General features: G+C 38.3%; 2 protein-coding genes across 7 annotated transcripts in view; one reads left to right on the top strand and one right to left on the bottom strand.

The window, feature by feature from the left end:
- Window positions 1-27,575, top strand: part of LOC118579404 (solute carrier organic anion transporter family member 1A5) — a 94,957-nt gene that overhangs the window by 12,239 nt on the left and 55,143 nt on the right. For 2 of the 6 annotated variants that reach the window (XM_036180652.1, XM_036180655.1), the window contains exon 2: window positions 25,247-25,426. The gene's annotated coding sequence lies outside the window, so the exon portion shown is untranslated. Of the gene's footprint in view, window positions 1-686; window positions 860-22,807; window positions 22,918-23,569; window positions 24,672-25,246; window positions 25,427-27,575 lie in introns of those variants that run through there. The other 4 variants (XM_036180656.1, XM_036180654.1, XM_036180653.1 and 1 more) reach the window with 4 other exon arrangements.
- On the bottom strand, window positions 4,060-9,157 carry LOC118579406 (islet amyloid polypeptide). Its single transcript, XM_036180658.1, has 3 exons — window positions 9,087-9,157; window positions 8,691-8,785; window positions 4,060-4,889 (listed from the first exon to the last, which is right to left on the bottom strand). The coding sequence occupies exons 2-3, from the start codon at window positions 8,768-8,770 to the stop codon at window positions 4,691-4,693; spliced, it is 279 nt and encodes a 92-aa protein (XP_036036551.1). The 5' UTR covers window positions 8,771-8,785; window positions 9,087-9,157; the 3' UTR covers window positions 4,060-4,690.

Below are 27,575 nucleotides of genomic sequence, written 5' to 3'. Positions count from 1 at the left end.
TCCTCACTCATCATTCATAGATGACAGTAACTACACCTCTATGCATCAAACGCCTATTTTGTGAAAATAATGATCTTAAATATTATGAGGATTATATTAGCTCTCATATAACTCTGATCTCAGGAAGCTTGCCAGATAAACAGAGAGATAACAATTGAGCATGATGATCAAAATGTAAGAAACTCTGTTGTCTTCTAGGTAGTTTTGAGGTTGTAATCACTATGACAGTATCAAATTCAAAAGCAAGTTACATACACAGCTTTTAGTGACTGAGGGAATGTTTGAGAAATCTGGCAATCTACAAACAAGTAGTTAACTTGGAATTCAGAGGAAAGTTGAATGGAGCAGGAGAGGTTACACAAACACACACACACACACACACACACACACACACACACACACACACAGTGTGCAGCTTTTGCACAGAACTGAGCATATCCCAAAGGTGGAAAAAGCTGTTTTGAGTGATCAGGATATATGAGCCAGGAGGTGGAGGTATGCCAAGTGTAAGGTATGGAATGGACAGAACTCAGGTGCCCAAAGGTAGTATTTCTAGCATCAAAGTTCTCGTTGAATCAAAAAAGAAAGTTTTCCCGGCTTTCTACCAAACAGAAATACAAGTCTCAGTAGGAAGATAAATACAGCTCTGGAGAGAGGGCTCAGTGGGTAAAATACTTTTCACACAGGCCTGAAGACTTGCGTGTGGATCCTCAGGACCCATAGAGAGCTGGACAGTAGCTTCCCTAATCCCAGAACTCCTGTGGTTGGAGGGGAGGAGAAGAGAGGAGATTTCCTGGAAGTCTTCCATCTGCAGCGAGGGACCAGCAAACAGAGGAGCCAGCCTCAAACAAGGCAGAAGGTAGAGACTGGTACCAGCATCATCCTCTGACCTCCACACATGTACTATAGCACATGTGTGCCCACGCTCTCACACATACATGTCCACCAAACACACACACACACACACACACACACACAAACACACACACTCACACACACACACACTCACACAGGTGCACACTTGATTGTAGAAATATACCATTAAAATAATTACAATTTTGGAAGGGAAAATAGACACTGTGAGCAATCTTTCAATGTTGGAAGTATTTAATTTTGTTAGATTTAGTGTTTCTCAAACTTTTTTGTTTGAGTTTGGGTTCTAAAACTGTAAGATAAGAAATCCTGTTCATAGTGTGTGGGCAAAGACCATTTTTTTCTAAATGGTCAAACTCTTCACAGTTTGAATAAATATTTTAGTTCCATTGCTGCTTGCTGACTTAAGGGGTCATCTCAAAAGAGAGTTATCAGGCACAGCTCTGTAAAGGAGAAGCTGTTGGTGCATAATGGAAGGAGGAGAGAAATATTTCTGTTTGCTTGTAAAATACAGAAATTAGCTGGACCTTAGTGTCTGGATTGAAGCTCTGGGCCTACTGTATTTCTTAGCTACATGATCTTACATGAATCAGCCCATGATGTTATTCCATAAAGGTGCTAGTATTACAGGGTTTTGTAAGGATTAACAATGACTAACATAACAAAGATATAAATATACCTAGATATCTCATTGCTTAAAAATATATATTTTTACTAATTTTACTCTGTGAATGTATGGGTCTGTGCACATGACTCAGGTGCCTGTGGAGATCATTAAAGGGAGTTGTATCCTCCAGGATTTGGGTTTACAGGTGGTTGTGACTTACTCTATGTGGTTGCTGGAAACCAAACTTGAGGCCTCTGTAAGAACAGCAACTCAGAACTTCCGAGTCATCTCTCAAGCCCTTGTTTCCTCTTTCCTTCTGATTCTCTTCTGATTTCTTTCTTTCTTTTTTAAAATGTTCATGATTTAGTTTATAGATCTATGAAGAAAGACAACAGACTTCCCTAAATTTGGTGAGGCTGAAACATCATAGTGAAAGGGTGTGGCAGAGCAAAGTTGCTCATCTCAGGGCAGCTGTGCAGCAAAGAGTGAATCAGGGCTCAGGAATATATATAATATATCTTATCTGTTCCTCTAGATTACCCCAACTAATATAAAACCTAATTATAATACAAATTATATAGCACATATAGTTTAACTGATATTCTTTTTTCCTTTTTTCTTTCTTTCTTCCTTCCTTCCTTCCTTCCTTCCTTTCTTTCTTTCTTTCTTTCTTTCTTTCTTTCTTTCTTTCTTTCTTTCTTTCTTTCTCCCTTTCTTTTTCTGTGTAGACCTGCCTGTCCTGGAATTTGATCCTGGCCTTGAACTCAGAGATCCACCTACTTCCGTCTCCCAAGTGCTGGGATTAAAGGCATGTGCCACCACTGCCCAGCTTCAATATTATTTCTTGTACCACAGATACTATTACATAGATGTGATAAACAATAAAGCTTTATTGAGTTTATTGTGGCACATTTTGAAATAAGCTGAACCTCACACCACCTGAAATGCTGGGAATTAGTCGTTTTTCAAAGCAGGATCAATGTTGGTACATCACACAGAGAAATTTACATACTTGTTCATTTAAATATGAAACTAATAACATAACATAAGTATCCTTTCCTAATCCCAACACTAAAAACAACAGCAATAGCAAAAAATTATTTTGGAATATAAAGCATACTTCATGAAGGAAATTTCAATGTTCAAGTCATATCTGTGAGTCAGATTCTCATTAAGAATGAGATTCACTATTTTATTTTCTATTTTTTTGGAAGTGCAAGCTAAGTTCCTTTAGAGAGAAAGAAGGAAGACATGAAGTTGGGAGGGAGACATATTGAGAGCGTTCAGGGGTGTTGGAGGGGGAAATTAAGAATATGATCATCATATGTTATCTATGTATGTGAAACACTAAAGATTTGTTTATTTATCATATATACAGAATTCTACCTACAGGACCCATAAGAGGGCACCAGTTCTCATTACAGATGGTTGTGAGCCACCATGTGGTTTGCTGGGACTTTAACTCAGGACCTCTGGAAGAGCAGCCAGTGCTCTTAACTTCTGAGCCATCTCCCCAGCCCCTATTATTGTTTTTTAAAATAACAGAGCCAGGTGTCATGGATCACAACTTTAATCACAGGACTTGGGAGGCAGAGGCAGGCAGATCTCTGTGAGTTTGAAGCTATCCTGATCTACATGGTTGTGAGCCACCATGTGGTTTGCTGGGACTTTAACTCAGGACCTCTGGAAGAGCAGCCAGTGCTCTTAACTTCTGAGCCATCTCCCCAGCCCCTATTATTGTTTTTTAAAATAACAGAGCCAGGTGTCATGGATCACAACTTTAATCACAGGACTTGGGAGGCAGAGGCAGGCAGATCTCTGTGAGTTTGAAGCTATCCTGATCTAATAACGAGCTCCAGGACAACTATGGCTCCATAACAAGACCATATGTTAAAAAAATGATATAAGGTAGTGTTATAGACATTTGTATACATTAATGTTAGTTCTAGTGGTTCCAATTTGTAGTCAGGGAAAAGCATGTAGATTGTAACACTGACTTACAGAGTCACACCATTCATCTAGAAACTTCCCTGACTTAGCCAATAGAATAAGTCGACATATAGGCTTGAGTTCCCAGAATTTGTGGTCTCTTAGTTGAAGACATAAGTAACAGAAGACAGGATGGAATATGCTGGATATAAATATGGCTGTATAAATATTCAACAGAATAAAGTCATAGACATATCATTAAAACTCACTGTAGAAAATGCAATGAACCCCTCATGGACACAAACCACCTTTATCTTTCAAAACACCTTTTTAGTACCAGCAAGCACATTAAAGAACAGAATTGAAATTTTTTTTTAATTACATCAGAACAAGATTTTGTGTTGTTTTAAATTAGATCTCAAATTTTCAAGTTTAATAATAAAGGCATGGGAGCCAGATGCTGGGGTGAAAGCCTGATAGCTCAGAGAAGCAGAACAAACACCTGGCTGACCTTCCTTCTCTACTGATGTCCCAGAAAACAAGGCCTTTCTCCTAAGCAGTCTCAAACAACAACAACAACAACAACAACAACAACAACAACAACAAACCCTCAAACTGAATGTCCCTCCTTTCTACTTCCTGTGCATCTTTTTATGACTCCCTCTTATTCTCTATTTTTTTCTTATGTTCACGTCCTGTCACCAGGCTGCTTGCTCCATCTCTTGACCTATGGCTGACTTTATTTAATCCTGTTTACAGTAACTAGAAAGCTCTTAGATTAAAGGTGTGTGTGCTAGGGCTGAGCCACACTACCACTAGAAACAGATTTTCCCAGTAAGTAACACAATCTTGGGGTTCACAGTGTGATCAAATATACTGCAACAATTTTGCTAATTTATTTTGAAATGGCATCTGAACAGGTACCTAGAATACTTGCTTTTCCATTGTCCAGAATCAGAACTTTGCTATTAGCAGTTAATAACTTGTCAGGTTTCATGCTCCTATGGTCTCCTTTATTGTTGAACTTGAATCATAAAGTTACAAGGTAAGAAAAGAAACTTTAAGTATTTCAAGAACATGTGTGAAGAGACACTGTCTTCAGCCTGACCTTGATCAGTCCTAAAACAGTTCTTAGAATAAGGATTTACACACACGGCCAGAAAGGATGGGACACATCATCTTGCATTCATAGTGGAAATGAAAAAGGCACTGTTAAATTTCTAATGAAATTACCAGAGCATTTACACATAAAGTAACAAGAGATGAAGAAGAATGTTGACTCTAAAGGAGTAAGAAATCCAAAGATTCCCTGTTTGGAATCTCTGCTGCATTCCTCTTGCCATATGTGTTTGATCCCACGTTGGTTGGTGGGAGGACAGGACCAAGGTTGTTGCTCGAACGGACCAAAAAGTTTGCCAGGCGTTGTGTGGCACATGTGGCTGTGTTGCACTTCCGTTTGTCCATCAGATGGTTGGTACCACTGCACAAATAAGAAAGAAGTACCAGGTTGAGAGGCAGCCATGTCTTCTCCACTATCTTGGGCAGTGAAAGAAGGGGAGTATTTTTATAGTAGTTACTCAGGACTTTGGCTCTTTCTGACACCCAGAACATGTAGAAGAATTGATTTTTGACCACAAAACTACACAGCACCTTCCACTGGGGTCAGCATCGCAGTTCACAATACAAGGAGTAATCTTGCTGGGCAGTGGTGGTGCACGCCTTTAATCCCAGCATTTGGGAGGCAGAGGCAGGTGGATCTCTGTGAGTTCGAGGCCAGCCTGGGCTACCAAGTGAGTTCCAGGAAAGGCGCAAAGCTACACAGAGAAACCCTGTCTTGAAAAACCAAAAACCAAACCAAAACAAAACAAAACAACAAAAGAGTAATCTCTGGATATTTGGGGCACATGTTTTTATAATAATAATAAAAAAAACCCCTCTATCTTCTTCTAAGTCTTGTTGGTGGATTTATGTTATGTTATACATAAAGGATTTGGAATGTATGATTTAAATCTAGCCTGGAATATGTGGAGATTCTAAAGGTGTATTCATTTCCTCTATCTTTTCGACAAAAATTGAACAATATTTTGGTATGTTTCTTGAGATTACTCAATTAAAACATCAAGAGAAAGATGTCATGAAGGAATACTGCAATATGCAATACTAAAGACATTGTGCAAAGTGAGATAACTCAGGTATAGGAAATTACATGTTGAGTGAACACAAAGGAGACATCACACACAGTCAAACTTGTGAATCAAATACTGGAATGCTGTTCATCAGGTAAGGGGTAAATTGCTGGCTACTAAGCAGTTGGCAGCAAGGTGAATGTGTTCTCAAGATCACTGGTCAGCAGTACAAAATTTTTGCATGCTAAAATTTTTTGTGAGAGCAGATTTCACATTGAGTATTCTTACTACAATAAATAGTATAGAAACATTAAGAAGACAGATAAGGCAGGCGGTGGTGGTGCACGCCTTTAATCCCAGCACTCGGGAGGCAGAGGCAGGCAGATCTCTGTGAGTTTGAGGCCAGCCTGGTCTACAGTGTGAGATCCAGGACAGGCACCAAAGCTATACAGAGAAACCCTGTCTCAAAACAACAACAAAAGATCTAGATACATGTAAAGTAGAAAGTAAAAGTTATGGGGCTAAAAATTCAATGACCATGAAGGACAATGTAGATGAAGCACAGCTGGGGACTAAGTGCTATGAATGTCTCTTTGTGAGGACTTTGTGGGTGGGAGTGTTGAATCATCATTGCCTCTCTGCAGAGATACCCTAGGCCTAAATGTTTTATATGAATTTTTGAAATTATTTTGTCTCCTTACTGCTGTATTTCCCCCAGTTAGATTCTGTCAGCATCAAGTGATCTGGCTATTTGTTTTGTGTAAATATACAATAAAGAAACAGTTAGTAGCCAAAGGAAGCCCACTGTGGGACTCAAATGTTCATTTATTTTTCATTGTTTGAAGCAAATTTCCACTTTTAAATCTCAGACTAGCATCGTCTTCCTGCAGGGATTACAAGTGTGTACCACCCCCCCCAGTGCAATCTACATTTTTCATCTGCATTAATCTCAAAGATACTATCTGTTTTTTGAAGCTATAGCACACATGAACACCGTATTTCAAAGAAATGACTTAATGCTTTAAAAACTTTTGCCAGTGTTTCCAAACACATGACATTAAATTTTAAATTACATGACTTTTTCTAAATAAAACATCTGGGACTAGAAGTTGGTCTGTGAACCTGAAAACTGATAGATTTAAGACAGTTGGGAACATGATCTACCAATGCAGAGCAATCTCTGCAGATGTTCTTGACAGTGATGGGAGCAGACTGTAGAGTTCTCCACAAGCAAGTGGGGCTGGACTTTGAGAACTGATTAGAGGGTAATAACAGTACCTTACCTTATCTAAATAAAACATTATCATATTGAGTTAGCTGCAAGGACCACCACTTTTCATGAAAGACACTGAAATATCTTAAGCTTGTATCCTAGATGCAGTATTGCTTCCCCCAAGAAAGCTTCCATCTGAAGATGGTGAACAAATGCACACGACTATTCAAAAACAATCATTGGAGTGCCAGCTAAGGGTGACAAAGTCAGTGCAAGAGATGCTATCTCCACTTTTGGGATTTCATTTCTTAATGATTTGTCTACATTAACATTCACATGTAGGTGTGAAGCTACTGTTGGGAGCTGCTAGTGATCCAACTAGGTGTGAATGTGTGTGTGTGTGTGTGTGTGTGTGTGTGTGTGTATAGCCTCTATCCTCCAAAGGGTACTGATGTAAATAAATGCATTAAAAGACATTTAAGACTGTCTTATGAGTGTGTACAAGATAAATGATTATGAGAAAATGGGAAAATGATATGACAGACAGTAATGCTGTGATTTATCCTATTTTAGAGTAAAGTTCGCTGTATAAGATGTGAGCACCCACAGACACACTCGGTAGAGGTGCTGAGCAAATCTCCATATATAGTTGTAGAAAAAAAAATCAAGACACTGGAAGACACATTAGGTAATACTGTTAAATTTTCCATCATGATATGATTGTTCTTATTAGAAGCTTCATATTGGTTTTACAGTTATTTTTATCTATGAAAAAGCCAATTGAAAATTACGGTCAGTTCAGAGAACACTGTGTGAAACCAGGTAAGTCTTCAGATGACAAAAACCATTTTCTGATAATTCCTGCTATTAATCATAGCTAGCGCTATAGAAATGTCTGCACATTGACACAGAACTTCACCCAAGAACAAATACCCCAGAGACAAAGAGAGAGATGATGATGATAATTCTATTGAGAGACTTAAACCACGTTCTTTTTCAAAGGTGCATTTAGTTCTTTGTGCTGTCAAAGAGTGCTTATGTTTGGTCTCCTAAGATATATGGAGCCAAACTGATATAGGCACAAATTCTTGTTACTTTGTTTAAATCAGATCCATGGATTTGGTAATAGGAATGTTTTAAATAGATGGAGAATTATAGTTTTTAGTGGTTTACATCTGTAGCTTGTAATCACTACTATTCTGCCAGCTGCCTTAATGACCCTAGATTTCCTCAAACCACTGTTTAGTTTTCTTTGTTTACCTTCGATGTTTCCAGTAAGCCTTCCTCAGAAATCTTGATGATGTGTATTGACAATATTTCAGGTATTGCTAACTTACATTCACAGATGCTCAGAGTCACCGTGTGCAGAATTTATATCTCTGTGTGACCACTACAAGGATTGACTTTCAAATAGCAAATGACTTTTTAACTATTTCTGAAATTTAACTTCTTAAAAACACCTTTCATTTGCTTCCTATTTTATAGTTTCAAATTCCTGAAGGAGATGTAGAAGTTTGGATACTTCCAGACCCCTCTGAGGAGGAAAAAAAAAGCAGTTTAAATATGCAGCAAAATTCCAAGTGACATAAAAACCAATGTTTTGTTCAATCCCTTCAGTTTCTTTCAGTAATTGGGTTCAAATAATATGACTGTCCGCCTGTCAGTTTTCCTGGCATCTTACTCTGGCTTTGCCCCTGTAGGTTCTAATAAGTTCCAGAAAAATGTTACCATCTATGGCTGTCTATAAGAAGTTCTACCAGTCATTCCTCAGTCACTGACTTTGTCCTGGAAGAACACAGAATTAGGAAACCATTCACCTTAAGTACTGCTAACGGCAAGATTTGCTTAGAAATTGAACAATACAAGGGCTGTTAGTTACATAGTGGTGTTGAATTCTAATTTCCCCACACATTTTAAAATTAGGGATTTTCAGGTTACCAACCTTCTGACAGGTGTAGCTTTCAAGTGGTTTAGTGCCACAGAGAGGATGAGGAGAGCAGCTGGCACCTTTAAGATGTGCATTGCTTCTCAAGCTCCCTGAGAAGAGAAAACGATGAAGTCAAGCCACGTCCTTCAGTTCTGATTGATGCAATTTTAAATTAAAACCTTTAAAGAAATTTTAAAGCATACTTTACAAGGACTTCTGTTAATTTTTACTTATGCTTGTCAACTTTGAAATAGTTTCAAAATGTTCAATTCCCTTTTTAAAACAACATGAAAGTTTCTATTATAACACATTAATCTTTTACTCTTTTCCTGGAGTAATTTCCTACAAGTAGCACAAAGATTACTTTTCTTTTAGTAAATAACATCTTCCCAAGCACAGGATGTTCTTTACCTTTTAGTAATCAGTGTCAGCAATGTCAGAAACTGCCTTGATAGCCAGAAGCTTCAGGAACCACAGCCCAACTCCGCTCACACGGCTTGACAACTGGCAAGCTGGCTTTTATACACCCCTTGCCTTGCTTAGCTCTGTCACCAGGGAGGCTTTGTCATTAATTTCCATCCTATGGATGGAAAGTGCTTCATAGGCAGCTGGAGCAGGTGGACCATCATCTCATTAACACTTGGGTAAATATTAGCAGAGCACATACTGAGTACCTTTGTGGGGTTAATGGTGCATCAGGGGAAGAAGTTTTGGGGTTTCCATTTTTGTGAAATATAAGTGATATTTTCAACAATTAAGTATAACAGTAAGCAAGTGACATTTTTAAAATAGTTTAAGGAATAACAATAAAGTGTGGTTATATGCAAAGAGACCGCTAGGGAAATGGGGGAGTTATAACCACTCTCTCAAGGCTATGGATACTCAGAAATAGTTTGTAATACTATAAGAACTATTTTGTAAACAGTTCATAAAATGGAAAACTAAATGGACTTAGTGGGCTTTAAAAGGATTATAGGCTCCTACACAGAGAAACCCTGACTCAAAAAACTAAAAAAAAAAAAAACCTAAAAAAAAAAGATCATATGAAGCTGAGAGAGAGAGAGAATACAAGAAGTGGGAGGCATTCTGGGGGAGTTGGAGGGGAAGGAGTGGAGGACGGATTTTATCAAAGTACATTGTAAGCATGCATGAAATTCTCAAGGAACAAAGAAAAAAAATATATATCAGGAGCCATTTATAGTGAAGTGGGGGAACACCAAAGACATAAATCCAGTGATTTTACATCTAAAATATCATTTATCAGGAATTAGATAGAGACTCCTCATTGTACATAAGGACACAGTCTTATATATTTGTTTGTTTATTTATTTGTGTGTGTGTGTGTGTGTGTGTGTGTGTGTGTGTGTGTGTGTGTGTATACATGTAGAAGCTCAATGACAATCTCAAGAGTTATCCTGAGAAGGACCAAATTGTCATGGACCTGGAACTTGCCAGACATTTTTGGCAAGGGTGCCCCAGGACCTTCCTTGTTCACCTTCTCATGTTCTGGGGTTAGGTGCACATACCACCACACTCCACAGTTTTGCCCTTATGTGAGGCAAGCACTTCTATGCCTGAGTTGTCTCAGTCCCCATCACCTTACTTAAATGGCATTTGTCCTATAATTGCTTTCCGAGAGAAAGAGCACAGGAAAACTCATGGTCTTTTGTTTCTGATCGTATCTTTATTCCACTTAAAACATTTTATTTTGTTTTGATGTGCAGCCCCATGTTGGCTCGTCTGGTATTGAACTCCACATGTAACCAAGGATAACTTTGAACTCCTCATCTTTCCTCATCTCCCAAGTGCTGGCATTGCAGATGCCATTCCTGGCTTTTAGGCATGTCTTCTCTGCTATACATGGATCTTTATGATAGGTAGCATAATTTATATTTAGACTTTCATAGGCATTATATGTCAGCAATGACCACTTTAGCAGCTATACCACTTAATCTCTGGTATGTCTGTAAAGAAAAGTGATTTCCTTATATATAGAGAGCATTCCTGATTCTTCAGGGTGACTTTTAAAACACTCTGCAGAACTCCCTTTGGATCTTTTCTTTATACTTGGCCTGTGAAATTTTGTTTGATGTGTCTTGGGTTATATTTTTCATCAAAAGAGTTGAAAAATCAACATCCTAAATATATAAACTTGCCTCCTCCTACTTGGGGATTGAACCCCAGGCTCCTTGCACACTAGGCAGCATTCCACCACCGAGTGTTAGCTCAGCCTCAAGTATCTCTGTTGTTCCAGATACTAAGGTGCATGAGGGCTGGGAGGTGACTTAGAGGTAAATTGGATTAAGTTCCTGCTTGATGGAGCTTCAGGTCTATCTGGTTTAGAGGCATTTAGCATTAGCAATTGAAGGAGGGATGGTGAATAACATTCTAAAGTAATTTCAGGGTAGCATGCAGACAATGGCTGCTGAAGTGGTCATTCCAGCTGAAGTCAGCCAAACTGAAAAGCCAATGCAGCCCAGCAGCACAATGGAAAAGCTCTCTACAGGCCAGAGCTTGAGGAACTGTGGGGGAGAAATCTTCCCTATGAACTTTCCATGAATAAACAGTATCTTTAGGCTTGTGTGAATATGGAGTAGGAAGAGTGTCCTGTATACACAAGCTAAAACTTAATGAGTTGAATGCTTTGTGAGTCTTGCATTAAGTGAGTCTGTGTGATTAACCTGTTCATTTTATTTCCCTTATGCAAATTATTTTCTGTGGTATTCATTTGAATAAGTAGTTATAAATTTTTTATAATATTATAATGTATATAATAATTATGAAAGATCTCAAAAGATCATTTAGACTTAATATACTTATCTCTTTGGCTTTGAGTATTTTAAAATTCTCAAAAGAGGTGAACCAGTCCTTTTAATTAAAAAAGAAAGACAACAAAAAGACCCTTATTAAAATATGTATCTGCTTGGGAAAAACACAAAATTAAAAAGTTGAAGGTAGTAATACATTAATAAGAATTTACTAATTAGGTAATCTTTCTGGCAGCTAAAGTAGAGCTTGGCAAGGAAGGCTGTGGATAGTGGGTCAGGTGTAGGGCACTGTGTCTCAGGCATCAGTGATGATCAGATCCACTGGAGGTCTATGGGACGGTGGATAAAGGTGTGGTATTATGCTTCTTTTGGTTTTATTGATGTATGAAATCTCCTCAAAGGCAGTACATATAATTTTTTAGTTCTCTCAGTCATTTGGTGAATGAGATTTATTTAAATTTTGAAAATACATGAATTTATTTATGGAAGTACCAATTCTTAGTGTTCAGGAGTAATTTTTATGAGCGTCAAAGGATGTTAGTTACTTCTTGGGCAAAGAAATAAGTTTGATCCATCTCATCCTTTCTTTTTCTCTTGCTTTGTTTTTCCCTTTCTTTTCTTTTGGTTGTTTTGTGACAGGGTCTTACAATGTATCCAGGATGGTCTGTAACTCACCTATATAACTTAAGCTGGCATCATGGTTAGCTTATTGCCAACTTGACACAACCCTAGATTCATCTTGAAGGAAAGTCTCAATGAGAAATGGTTTATGTTGGGTTGGCCTGTGGGCATGTCTGTGGAAGATTGTTTTATGTTAATTGATATGGAATGACAACTTCACTGTGGGTAGTAGCATCATTCCTAGGCATGAGTTCCTGAACTGAATGAGTGGAAAGGGTACCTACCTAGCCGGCCAGATCAACTAGATTAACCCTGATGATCAATGGCATGACACATTTCACAGCCACATCACCCTCACATCCTAAAGTACATTCTTAATGGAAAGTCCTCAATGCCTCCTTACAGAGAAGCATGGGAAACTTGAGGCATCTGAAAGTAATTTTTTGGAGCTGGTTTACTTACATCAGGTAGATGAACACTGTCATCCAGAGGAAAGGAAAGCAGTAACTGCATGATGGTAGGTACAATGGGATTCCAAAGAAAAGGAATCTGAGTAAATTACATCTATTTGCTGCATTGTCTAACCAAGACCCTTTCAGCTATGTGCAGATGAAATTGAAAAAAGATGCATTCCACAAAAGCATAATTGCAGTTTGTTTATTAATAAATGTAAAACTTCATCTAATTATATTAGCTAGTACTGATGATTCATGATTAAGTCTTTTGCAAAAACTTCAGGGGAAATGAAGCCTATGGCCATAGCCAATTAGCACCATGATTTTTTTTTTTTTTTTGGTTGTGTGAGTTAAGACTCTTCCTGTGACTCAGCTAATGTGCTAAGAACTGGGAGAGTAGATGAACTCAGATAGGCTGCAGTTTGTATTTAACCTATGTCTATCTATGTTACATGGTAGCATCTTTCAGGGTAGTTAGAGAGATGGATCCAGTGATTAAGAGCACTTAGTGATCCCCCAGAAGATTCCAGTTCAGTTCCCAGCACCTCTGTTGGGAGGCTCACAACTGCCTGTAACTCCAGTTCCAAAAGATTTGTCACCTCTGGCTTCTCTGGGTATCTCTACTCATATATTCCTGACCTCATGAAGATACACACACATATAAATTAAAATAATAGGGTCCACCAGAGGGTCTTGGAGAGGGGGAACCTTCCCGGTGGGGATGGGGGGTCCTGCCCTATGGCCAGAACCTGGGGCCAAGTTAAAAAATAATCTCTTAAAATAATATCCTCTAGGGAGTTGCTTTAAAGTTTTCTTGGTGAGCTGGAGACGATGTAACTGTTTGATATACTGATACTAGTTCTATTCAGTCATCAAGTTAAAAAAGGTTGGTAGTTATCTACAAACTGTTGGCAGAAACAGTTGGTTTAAGTGATTCGGAAGAATTTTGTTGTAGTTATATAATGTTACATTCAGCCTCCTCAGTAGCCAAGCACTGTCATTTGTGTTGGGGCTATTTCCCTCATTTTGGGGTATGCATTGACCTTTGTTGACTCATTTCTCCATTCATAATAGTGTTATCCTCAATGGGGTTGCATAAGTAAATTCTCTGGCTCTGCCAGCATAAACAAATGCCCCTAATGGGAGGCTACAAGGTCACTTGCTTGTAGGTTTCCAGAAATCATTGACTCATGGGAAATAGCTTAGAATAGACGAAACTTGGACCATTGCCTTGTGGTTTTCATATTATAATTCATGTTCGTTCACTTGTAAACATGTAGAAACTCAAATATAGCTATACAGAAGTGAGTCTCCACAGCTGTTAACTCAGCAGAGACCCACCCTGAATGTAGACAGCTTCATCCTACTGGCTGTGGTCCTCAACAGGATAGACAGGAGGAAGTGAACTGAGTGCCAGTCTTTATCTCTTCCACTTCCTGACTGAGGGTGTGATGTGATTGGCTGCCTTGAGCTCTGATACTGCTTTTCCCACCATGGTGGATCTCACAGGAATACAAAAGATCATAAGAAAGTATTATGAGCAATTACACACCAAAACAAACCAAATATTTCTTACACACTTTTTGTGCTCTTGATTAACTTCTTTGCAAGCACCTCTTATCCATACCCTCAGAGTGAAAAATCTGTTGCATTCAGTGATTCCTCACTCATTTCTATTTAACTTCTGTTTTTAATCTTTATGGTGACCATGTGTAGTGTTTTCATTTCATCCATGATGCCTTGGACACTTTGATTTTCTAGTTCACTTTGATCCCATGCATTTACACACATGCACACACACACACAGAGGCATGCAACCCATGTGTGAATACACACAAACATGAATGCATGCACTCATGCACCAACCACATATAGACACACAGGCACACACACTCACACACACACTCACACCCACTCACACCCACCTACACAGAGTTCAAAGATGAAGAAAAGATATTAATATAAATGCCTCATACACATTCCTGATGTAGTTACAGACAGATAATTGGTATCCACACAGAATGAAATACCAAATGGCTACATTTGACCCCAGTATTTAGAAATCACATTGGTGATGCCATGCTGCAAATACCATAGCAGGAGATGCTTCCAGAATGCTAAGAAGGCTTCATTAGAAAAACATAAAACAGGTGCATCTAAAAATAAGGTTCATGGATTTTTTTTTTACAGTTTAGCAAATTTTATTTTTTTCTGTATTGTTTTATCATGTGCACCTTTCCATATGTTTTGTTATTTAATTTCTGAAGTTACATAGGTTTCTGTCATATAGTGTTATCATATTCTACTAATGATAACTTTTTGAGCTCTAATATACACAGCATCCAGTAAACATGTTTAGTGAGAAATAATAACCTCTTTTAATGTCTTGAATAATTTCTACCCAATACATGAAAAGGTCAACTGAAGAAAGGAAAATCTTTGGCTTCTACTTTGAGGAAAGGCATCATGGCAGGTGCCTGATATAGCCAGTTACATTGCATCTGTATTAATACAAAAAAGCAGAGAGAGATGGATGTTGGTGCTCAGCTAGCTCTCTTGTTATTATTCTATTTAGAACCCCAGATCATTGAATGGTGCTACATTTTGGGTTGGTTTTCCCTATGCAGTTAACCCTACTCCTTCACAGACATACCTGGAAATTTGTTTCTTAGGCAATTCTAGATCTGTCATGATTCTAGATCTGCCAAGGTGACAGTCAGTATTAACCATCATAATCTACTTGTCAACCTGACACCCAAGCATATATGTTTTAATCCATAATCTTCTACCGGTTGTTCCCTCCTCATCTTCCCCTTTAAACTTGCTCACACACTTTCTCCACCAAACTTCACATTTTTGTCTTTCTCCTCTTTCTTACTGGAGATCGGAATGAGAGCAGTAAGCAGTAGCCATGTTCCAGCCTGACCATTGTGCTATCATGAGATTTCCTCCATCAAAGAGATCAATCCATTTCCTTTTAGTTCACTGTTACTCAGTTTCTCGGCCATGGACAGAATCTAGCCAGATATGGTAGAAGGAGAGAATGGACTTCCCAGAGATATCCTCTAACTTCTGTGTATGTCCACCATAGCCTGTATTACCCACATTCACATACACATGTGCCTTCACAAAGTCAAAATTACAAAGAAAATCTCCTCCAAGGAATAGTGTCATTGCTATGATACACCTGAGCCCACGACCTTACTTCTTTGGGACTGGTTTATGTGAAGGTGGAAGAATTTGGAGATTCACTCAAGAGAATGCCTAGAGTGGTTTAAGCAGAACATAATTTATAATTCTGGTAGGACTCTGAAGATCAGAATGCCAAGAGAATGGCAAAAAGTAAGTGTCCTGCTCGTGGTGTTTCAAGAGTTTGAGGGAATCCAGGTCTGAGTGGTTTGTAGATTTTTATGATAATGAAAATCCTTTATCCAATGTAATGGTGGAAGTCCAGCAAAAAAACCCAAACAAACAAAAAGCAACAACAACAACAACAACAACAACAACAACAACAACAACAGCTGCCCTGAGAGAACCTGAGGGGATATACCCCATTCTTCCAGGGCCTCTAAGTAAATGTGTTCTTCTTTGAACACACCCCATACCCTTCAAGTGTGATCAGTCTATCCAGATCCTAGAAGTTCGATGATAGTAAAAGGAATATCCATCCCCCATTCCAAGGAAAATTGAACTCAAATCCTTCATGCTCCATGCTTCACGTGTTACAGAAAATTGCCAAGACATCCAACAGTAAGATTCTACTTGGTTCTTATTCTTAGTCACTCTCTTGGATGTATTTTTTTTAACTAGACCAAGGTGTGAAATTCAACCTCCAATACCAACTGGAATCAGATTCGTCATGCTGTATTACAGTCACCCTAATTCTCTGTGGAATCTCACCTCCATAAACTTCTTAATCTTCCCTGAAATGAGAAACAGATGAGTACTTCTCTTTTTTGCAGTGAGTGATGTGTTTAGTGGAAGATAGTCCCTGATCAAGGGCTGCCCATTTACATCTCAAAGTCAATCCTGAAGTAGTCCCAAGTTTGTAAGATGTTGAAATTGAGAAACAAGTTTCTTAACAACAAAAAGGAATAAAATTTTACGGAGATATTTATATGACTATAGACAATAGAGATGAATGTTTATTGATCACCTGCTGTATACAGGACTTTGCCATGGCTGCTATGGTAGCAGATAGTAAGGACTATGTGTGGTTTGATCTCAGAGCAGGAAGAAATCATCACAGGATCAGGAAAAATTAGTGTTGCAATATTTTAAGGAAACATGAGAGAAGCAATCAGTCATATGAGCCAGGGAGATAAGGATATAATGGGACGAAAAGGTTTGGAGTTAGTAAGATGACTCACTTGTCACTAAGCCTGAGAACCTCATTTTGGTCCCCTAAATTCACACAATGGAAAGAAAGAACAGATTCTGGAGATTTGTTCTGTTACCTCCACAACTGTTCCATGGCACACTTGCATTCATACACAGAAAACATACACACACCCACACCAATAATAATTAAAATTTAAAAAATTAAAAAGATGGGGGCTACAAATCCAGATGCAGCAGGTCAACTTAGTCTCTCCCTTTCTGATCCAGTGGCCCATCTTTCTGCATTGGCATGACATGGTCACCTACTATGCTGATAATCGACTGTGAGATTCATGTCCCATTACCTACTGGGCATACCCATGTGACTGTGGAACACTCTATATCAAAATCTGAATTTCTTCCTTTCACCTCTCTCCCTACATTATTCTATGTCAGCCATCAGAGCTGCTGAGGCACCAGTCTTTGGGTTCTCTTTGAACTTTGCTCTTTCTGCTTTATCTAAGTTGATCCCCAAAGATGTTACTTATATTTATCATTAACTTCTAAAATGGTTGTTTTTAAATAGATGGCTCCATCTAAAGTGTTTTATTTAGGATAATGTGCAGATAATGTATGAAGTTTATAATGGTGTCTGGCAATATGTACTATATGTACTATAAACAAATGTCTTCTTTCTTACATACGATGCAATTTAAATTATGATATACACTTTTACTAGTCCATTAACGTTATGTGAGTGAAAATGACCTGTTAACTTCAAAGATGTTGTACTGTAACTTGGCATTTATTCTATATGTTAAGTTGTTAAGATCAGAAAAAGCTGGTTTGATGATGCTTCAAATTTCACACCCAAAGACTTAGAATGTTTTTTTTTTTTTAGGAATCAACTTTTATAATGTTCATTTTTTAAAAATTGAGGAGGCAAGAGATTTTTTGTATCTTTATTTGCAGATATTTCTCAAATTATGAAATGCCTAGGTATATACAAATTTCCTTATTAATCACTTTCAAAAAATTGATTTCTGAGAAATAAAACTAGATAAAATTTTGAATCACAAATGAAATTTGAGGATCAGGAGAAAATAATTTATCAAGCAATTTTTCTTAAGCTCAGGAGGTTATGTCTTACCATCAGAACTCTTCATGCATCCCTATTGATCTAACAGCCCATTAGAAGTGTAAACACAAAGGCACATGGCCACAAATGAACACTGAAAGTTGTCTAATGATCCGAAGCATGATGCTGATGATGACAAGCTATATATAGACACACCTCTGATGAAACCAGCCCCTGATTATCCCCAGTATTTATTCAGAGCCACATGCTGTTCCCTTTGCGAAGTTTACAAGAGTGTTTTGTTTTCCATCTCCCAAATAGAAATCTGAATCATACTGCTCTGACATCAAACAAGTGCAGCCAGTAGGGCATTCTGAGCAGTGACACAAGGCACTTGTTGCCTATCCAGTGAGTCTGGGTAGAAATTTAGGTGGGCTTGGACTGTCTCAAACTCAAATCTATATAAAGCAAAAGAAGGGAGCAAATCAGGAGACTTAATAGATGTGCTGAGTGAAATAAAATATTTAGCTAATCATGAACAAAAATAGCTGATTCAACATCAGTCTGGATGAGAAGTTCATAGTATTCTTGTTAATATTAAAGAGTCAATTTTACAACTGTCTTTAAATTTTTTTCTTTTGTGTACCTTGGTTAGCATGGAGTCCACCATGAAGACCAGGCTCACTTTGAACTTACAACCTTCTTCCTGCCTCTCCCTCTGAAGTACTAAAGCTGGGATTGTGGGGTTGTGCTCCCTTTATGTTTTTTTTTAAACATTTATTTTATTTATATGTCTGTGCACGTGTGTGTAGGTGCCCATGTAAGCCATAAAAACACTTTGGTTTCTGCATCCCTTGCTGGAGTTCCAGATGTTTAAGGGCTACCTGATGTGCGCTAGGGTCCCATGCACAATCCTCTGGCCAATGCCAGGGTATAATGTGTAGTCCTCCAGCCACGCAGCAAGAGCTCTTAAGTAGTAGCTCTCTAGCTCTTCCACCATTTTTAACTGGGAAAAATCTGTCTAATGATACAGAAAACAGCATAGAAATCCCAAAGGAGAATGAAAACAAATTCCATTGTAAATCCATTCAGAAGATTCTTAGGTCTTACACACAGACACATGCACTTTAGAAGGGATAGCTTGCTGCAGTTGGTAAGAGTCTCCAGGGGTAAACATTGACTTTACCACTTATGACCTATGTGACCTTAAACAGTTGTTTGACCCCTCTGTGCTTTAAATCCTGTACCTTTAAAGTTGGGGTGACAGTACTCATATCACAGGGCTTTATGATAATTGTATGCACTGGTGTAACAAAGGTTTCCAGAATAATGCTTAAAATATGTGAAGAGTAAGTCAGGTTGATGTTTATTATTTATTATCTGTAATCTCCCATAATGTCCAGCTTTTCCAGGATAATGTGTTATCTAAATGAATTCAGAGCTGTGTCTTTCCAATGTAGCAGTGGTTCTTCAGGAACAAAGACTCTTTTACACTTTTCTTATGTGTTAGTCACTCAACTGAACAACACACATCACACATGGAGTCTAAAATTTCACTGAGTACTCAATAATCTAGTGTTTGGGAATGCAGTGGCTTGTCTCTGTTGGCAAGTGGATTTCTTGGCAGTAACTCTTCAAATAGTCTTTTCCTTGTGTACATACCATGCTGTGTGAAAACCTGATGACTATAGTTCTTTTTGCAGTGATGCAGAAGAGATGAGTCCATACATCCAAGTCAATAAAGAAACCAGTTGACTTGCTGGCAAACCTTGTGTTTAGTGTGGTTCAGAGATATGAGTATAGGAAGTGTGGGCTACTGAAATATGGAAGGACCTGTCTCCTGATCCAGTCTGAACAGCACTAAGGACTTTAAGTCTATTCTGCAGCAACAAATAGCTACCATTGGTCGGATGTTGTTTGTGCACCCATTTTATAATATGTATTAAGCATATTTAGTTCTGCAGTGAGGATTGTGACAGTCTTGGTCAATGTTCATCTGATCTCACATACATTCACTCCCATGTTCTACCATTTCTGCATCTCAGAGATTGACATATGAAGACAAGGTTCTTTGTTCATCAGACTTTGTTAGGTTGTGTTATTGGGAAATATTTGTGTGACACTGGGGTTGTGAAGTGGGAAAACACCAGGGTGTAACGCACCAGGGCTTTTCTAGCTTCCAGTGTAGCTTTATGATCTTGAGAACCCCAGCCTGTGCATCTCAGCCTTTTCCCTTTCTGATGCAGCCTTTAACCTGCTTCCTAGCTTGGCTTTCTAACTCTTCTTGTGCATTTGTGACTGTTTTCCCACATTAAATTCTTCTGGTATCTGTCACGAACTCCATTTTCTTACCTGTACTTTGAGAACAATGGATGCTGTTTTCATTTGTGATAGAGAAACTGAGTGACCTGTCCAAAAGCACACGGTTAGTTTGCAAACAGATCTTCAAACTTGTGCTTATTCTAAAACAATTATACTGCACCAAAATTACACAGGCATGAGAATGGTTTTCATTAATCTTTTAAATCCCTCTGACATTGACTGCATCATGGCAATAGCTACCCATTACCAATTAATGATCTGTCTCTCTCAATAGCTTCTGAGATCTGTTAAGAGCAGACACAGGCTATTCATCTTCAGATCCCTCACACCTACTGTGTTTGGAATTTAGTAAAGTCCTAATAAATATTTGTGGAATGAATGAATAATATTCACTGCCATTGACAGGATGACTGTTTCATTCCAGCCCCATGTGAGGGTGGTGATGGGAGTTTTATAGTTCAGTCTTCATAACAGTATTGCATGATAGACATAAAGATTCCTGGATTTTAATACAAACAGGCCAAAAGCCCATATACACAAGTCAGCTCATCTGGGATTAAAGTCAGAATGACATCTCACACCTGACACTCTCCAGCTGTCTCCTTCTTTTTACTATGAGAATGAGAAAATGCACCCAAAAATGGATTAGGGGAAAGTGTTGGGATTTTTGTTGGATTTCCAGATATGAGCAATACATTGATAAGAGGTAAATCTTACATCTATGAGAAAAAGGGAGTTCAACCATTTTCTTCCATGAGTGTAGCTGGAGAGTTTCTTTGGCTCCCAACAAACCTGGTAGTTCCACAGCCCACTTATAAAGTAAACACACAGACTCTTATATTATTTAAACTGTTTGGCTTTATGGCTCAGGCCTCTAGCTATCTAGTTCTTACATCTTAAATTAACCCATTTCTATTAATCTATTCCTTGCCACATGGCTCGTGGCTTACTGGTATCTTACATGATGTTACTCATGGTGGTGGCTAGCAGTCTCCTGGCTCAGCCTTCCTGTTCCCCAGATTCTCTACTCTGCTTGGCCAGCCTATACTTCTTGCCTGGCCACTGACCAATCAGCATTTTATTTATACAGAGTGATATCCACAGCACTTCCCCCCTTTTTTTTTTCCAAAAAGGAAGGTTTTTAACTTTCACATAGTAAAATTACAGATAACAAAACAATTATCAAGCAAGAATTACAGTTACAATATATAGTCTATTTATAATAGCTAGTCTATTTGTATTTGGCAAAATTAAAGAAGATATCCTATATATTCTATATTTGTGAGTCTAAGGTTTAATATCTAACTTATCTCTTATCATAACTAAGGAAATTATAACTATCTAATCTTCATCTACATCAAAGGCCTCAGAAGGATATAATATTATCTGAGAAATGGGAGAAGGACGCAAGCAACTTTCTGGAGTCTTGCAGGGTAGACAGAGACAGCTGGCAGCCTGAACAGTCACCTAATGTTCCTTTGTAAAGATGGGGCATCTGTCTTCAGCCCACAGGTCTGAAGTCCCTCAGTCAATTTTTTTTTTTTTTTTTTTTTTTTTTTGGTTAACCCCAGAGCTAGAGGTATATGAGATTAAGTGGAGATACATATTTTTGTCTCTCAAACTTTGCCTGTGCAGATAAAAGGAAGAGAACAATTGAGACAATCTGAAGAAATTATAATTTCTACTATATTGCTCTCTGAGAAAAATCAGTATGGACAGTGAGTGGAGTTAGACAAGCTTTCTTCAGGAACTGCAGCAACTGCTGAGAATGCTTCAGTCTATTGGGTGCAGTTCAGGATGCAGGGGAGATCAGTGGTGACTTACAGACAAGGAGGGGGATGTCCTCAAGAGGAAACAGCATGCCAGCTGTTCTGGTGCTAGCTAAGTCAACCTGACAGTTCTTGCTGGCAATGATGAGGGGAGGCAGAAACAAACCAAATATTGAAGCAACTAGGTATCAAGACTGAGCATTTTCTACACTGGCTTGGCCTGCTTTAACTGGAAAGTCCAGGGCTCAACAAGACTGTGCACTAGAAACCTTAAAGCTGCCTGGGCAGACCTAAGTCAAAGCAAGTGTGGAAACTGGCTCATTCTCTAGATATGTTTAGTACAGGAAGTGACATTGATGACATTCACAATTAGCTCCATTAAAGGTAGAACTCATGTTTCGAATTTCCAATTCTGCTTCTCAGTCTAGATTTAGAACATACTCAAAGTCACAAACTGCCAAGATTTCTGGAGAAGGGTTTGTCTGTGTTCCAGTCTTGTTTTGCATGGTGAAACCACAGGAATAGGTAATGTTCTTGATGTCTGTTTCAGTTTTCCTCAGAGTGGCCCATTCCAGGTGCCTTGAATAGAGGAAATAAAAGTGTTTCTACATATGTCAGACTTAACAGGTGGAATTCAGTATTGTCTCCTTTGATTTCTGATTGGAAAAATCTGACCAAAGTAAAATTATTTGCTTGGAAACAAACAAGAAGTCATTGTTGATTCTCCACGCCCTTCCTTGGCTTGGTAGTGGTTGAAATTGTTTCAGCTGGAAAGCACCCAACAGGCTGTCTCTAGTAGTTCAAGGCAATTTGAGGATTCCAGAAAAAGGTGCTTTTCATACGAGTTTCACTGCTGTGACTTTCTTTTTCCCTCACCAGGGAGAGGACCGTCTCTTCGGGCTTCTTCATGTATGTACTATTCGCTTGGCTATGGTAAAGCAAAGCCTTTGTTTCATTAATTCAATAATACAGAGTAAGGTGGAATGAACAGCATGCATTTTCTGATAATCACAAACTGTGTGGATACTGAGCATGAGTGGGTGTGTTTATTCACTTTGTACAGAGTTGTATTCTCCTGTGATTGAATGTTGTTAAGGACCATCAACCAAAAGGTTCCCCCCATTCAGGGTTGCTGCTTAGTGTATATAGAGTGCCAATATTGCAAGCTAGTTACTCTTTTAGAGATTTTCTTTGCAGTATGCTCACCCACCTACTTAATAATTCTGTACTGTATTCTTAAAATACAGAGAGATGTTCCATCATACATCTTTACAATAACACAAGCAATGCAAATGTTTCAGAGTTGTGGACTCTTTTGCTTGAGAACAAGAGTGATGTGTTCCCACTCCCCATGTGGATGCAAAAGAGGGGGAGATGTGAGAGTGTTGTCTGCTTAATAAAAGTGCAACTTGCTGTTTTCTTGAGCATTGATGACTGATGTGGATTTATCTGTGATACTGTGTGATCCTGGGAACAGAGGTCATTGTTTAAATAGTGCTGTGCTAACAAGGGGACACTGTTCATGTGGCTGCCACTTACTCTGTGCTCATTTCTCATTTAGGTTCAAAGTGCTCAGCAAAGGAATGTGACATGGTTCAGCATTGGGTTACACAGGTTTTGTTGAATCAATGAAACAGACATTGCTTTGTCTCTTTTCCTTCTATTATAGACATGTTTAAAATGTATCTGAAAAAAATACAAATGTTTTTCACAGAAAGTGTTGGCACATTAGAGGAAGGTGGGGGTTAGTTTAGTAACATTGAATCTGTTTTCAAGTGCTTGGCTTTGTACGTTTTATTTACAGTCAAGACATTTGTTCGCAAAACTTCTCAGACACAGTGAAAGTGGTTAGATAGGAATCTTCAAGGTTGTGATAAAAACTACCCAGATGTTTACTTAGTGTGCATGGAAACAATTATCAAATGATCTTCTAGATGTTAACTCCAGTTTCTCTTGGCTAAAAAATGAAAATTAGATATTGGGGATGTTTATATGTTAAGTCACTAAGGAAAGCAAAGATAGCTTTGATAAGGAAGAAGAGTAAGTTCTTTTAGTCATGGGTAAGGAGACCATCTCAGGTTCAGGCATGGGCAAGAAGGAAGAGAAGGAAGAGAAGACTGATGAGTGATTGTACTACAGATGAGGAAAAGAGAGGCAGGTGAGGAGAGTCAAGTGGTTAGTGTTTCATCTATACTGGTGTAGATTTAAATCATGAGTCTCCTCTCTACTGGAAATCACCCCCTTCTACCATTCTTTCCAAAAACAATATCAGGTCCTCTCATGAAGTTAAATGAACTAGAAGTTTTGTGTGGAAGCCTTGAGTCTGAGGTTTCATTCCTATGTATGTTCATAACTGGTAAGACAGTCCCTATAATTTTCATCCATATCCTATGAAATTTTTCCTATTTACACAATAAGTAAGTTGTACCTCAGCCTGCATGACCCCATTCTGTACCAGTGTACCTTTATTTATTTATATTTATTTACTGTGAACTTTATTCCCAATTTTTTCCCCCAATAGAAGCATAGGTTTTCTGGGATCTGAGGCCAAGCAACTTGCTGTGGTGACTGAGGCATCTCAAACAACTTCACTTCTCCACAGAACATCAAGCTTTTCTTGTTCTTTGTTCAATCTTGGTGCTTCATGCAGTGACTGCCACAGAGTAGGTTCAATAAGTATTCATTGTAACTGCAAGGCAGTAAAGATAACTACAGTCATACACAATCACTTAGTGACAACAGGGATTTAGAACTCTGATAAAAGTTTGAAGTGTTTTATAAACTAGAGCCATTTTTAGATTACTTGTTAAATGGATGTTGTTCAGAGGATTTTCATAAATTAGTGCTGTGGATACTGCTGAGAAATCATACAAGTATGTTGAAACAGATTTTTCTGAAATAAATGTGAAATTAAAATATTTGATGGTGATGAAAAGTATTCTATTTCTAAGACACAAAATAGATTGATGAGGATAGTACAGTTGAATGGAGCTCAAGTCACCTTTCTGTATTGCATATAAATACTTGTACTTACATGTAGCCTATACAGAGAGGGACATGTTCACCCATACATAATTTAGGTAATAAATAACCACATATAAATCTTTGTTTAGGTGTCTGGTCTTTTCCTAGCCCTGCATTTTTAAAGCTGGAAGTGTTGGATTCATCCCTGATCACTGACTTATTTGTTGTTTTTACTTAGGTTGTTTTTTTTAATTAAAATTCCGTGTCTCCCCAGGTTTCTGTGAATCAACAGCACCCCTGAAATTGTTTCTCTTCTTGAGACTCCAGGGAAGTCTTGGAATGCAAAGACCTCAAGAAGAAAGCCTGGTTAAAGGGCTTTTCTCGTCTCAGTAAGGCAGAGCTTTATAACAAATACAGCGGATGTCTTTGAGATCTTAAAGGCTGCAGCCTTCAAGTGAGTTCAAAGGGCATCATCTGGTTTGTATTTGCTTTGATAAAGAATTGAAAAGCTTTATTTTAACCATATTGTCATTAGCTTAAGGTCAGAGCTTAACAAGCTCTGAGGCTAGCTTTAATATCACCATACTGAAAAAGCAAATTGAACAAGCCAAATCTTCCCCTATGGCATTACTTTCACAGTCAATTAGAATAAATATTCCTAGATAATTTTATAATATTCAAGGCACTGGTAAGTTGTTCCTTTTCAAGTGGTGTGTGTGTGTGAGTGTGTGCGTGAGTGTGTGTGTGTGTGTGTGTGTGTGTGTGTGTGTATGTGTATGTGTATGAGTATGTGACATGAATTCTAATTGGTCTTAATGATAAAAACCCGGAGTCAAATATTGGGGTAAATGCTGAAAGATCAGAGATGCAAAGCAGCCAGCCACTAGAGAGATTTCTTACCTCTGCCTCTACTGAATCCCCAGACCAATAGGGTTGAGCTCCTGTTTCCACCCTGCCTTATCACTTCCTCTCTCCACCCAGCCATATCACTTCCCGTTTCCTCCTCCCAAGTGCTGGGATTAAAGGCTTATGTGTCTGTAGAGAACAGTAGAAACAAACATTTAGGGAGATTTATGAAATATTATTCAATTGAAAATGTGATATATCAATAGGCCAATTTACTCTCTTTCTTGGGACATTTTTTCTGGGTGACTTGTCCTTTTTCTTCAGATGTCTCATTTGTCCAATGTTCTTCAGATCCCTTTGTAGATGTAACTGTCTTGTTAAATAAGAAACACAGAGACAATTGCAGAGTTAAAAGTCAAGAGGTCAGAGCAATATCTGAGAGCTGAAAACCTTACCCTTCACTGCTGTTGCTATCTTTCCTCTCTGCAAGAAGCCTACTTCCTGTGTCCTGTCTTTTTTATAGACTTTCTGTTCTGCCTTCTCATTGGTTGTAAACCCAACCACATGACCTCCTTGTCATTGCCTGTCTGTACAGACCTCCAGGTCTTCTGTGGTTGGTATTGAGATTAAAGGCGTGTGTTGCCATGCTGGCTGTATCCTTGAACACACAGAGATCCACCTAGTTCTGCCTCCCAAGTGCTGGGATTAAAGACGTGCAACTACCACCACCGTCCAGCTTCTGCTATAGCTTGCTCTGACCCCAAGGCAGCTTTATTAACATACAAATAAAATCACATTTCAGTACAAATAAAATATCACCATATTTCCCCTTTTCTATTTTAATAAAAAGAAAAAAGGAAAAAAGTTATAACTAATATAAGAAAAACTATATACAAAAGTACAATAACTATATACCGTATACACAATCAATAAATACCTAAAAAATGTCTCATCCATTCATATTTGACAAATTCAGAGAAAATAATTCCATTACCTATCCTATTTTGGTAAGTCCAAAATGAACCTGATTCACTTTCTATCCTAACTTATATTACTAACAGAACTGTCTTATAACATCTTTCAAATTTATACACTTGCACCTCTTAGTGAGTTTCTTCTCTGAAATACTTAACAAGGAAAACTATAACTATAACTAACTGATCTTCAACTCCCCCAGAGACCCAAGAAGGAAATAATACTACCTAATAAAAAATAAAAACAGGAAGTGCATGCAAGAAGCTTCCAGAAAAAAAAAAAAATGTGAGTTGACAGAAACAGCCAGCTGCCTGGACAGTCACCTGAGGTGTCTTCACAGTGTTGGGGCATGATCTTCAGCCTACAGGCTTAGCATATCTGACAGACTCATTTGTGAACTAGGATGTACACAAGGTCAACAGTTTGAGCCCACATTTGGTGAGAGCAGTCCATGTACCAGAAACACCTGAGTTCCATTAGTGTCATGTCATGATTCAGGATTTTAAATTCTGGAAATTGTTGATGTTTTTTAATACAGCTGTCCATTCTTCTTGGAAAGAAGTATAAGTGGCTTCATGTTGGCATTCCATTCTTCTCGCCTGGACACCTGAGGTGTTTCTGCAGTGTTGTTCCTTTCTCATTAGCATTGAGAAAATTCAAAGTTAATAGAGCATTGTGCAGTCTATTTCTGGGTTTTTTTGTTACCCCTTTCTGTTTATTTAGCATGTCCTTTAGAGTTCTGTTTGATCTTTCTATAACTGCTTGGCCTGTAGGATTATGCG

Source organism: Onychomys torridus, chromosome 3, assembly GCF_903995425.1.
Source record: "Onychomys torridus chromosome 3, mOncTor1.1, whole genome shotgun sequence".
Lineage (NCBI taxonomy): Eukaryota > Metazoa > Chordata > Mammalia > Rodentia > Cricetidae > Onychomys > Onychomys torridus.
Note: the sequence above shows the minus strand (reverse complement) of the source record. Positions and strands in the feature narration are given on the sequence as shown.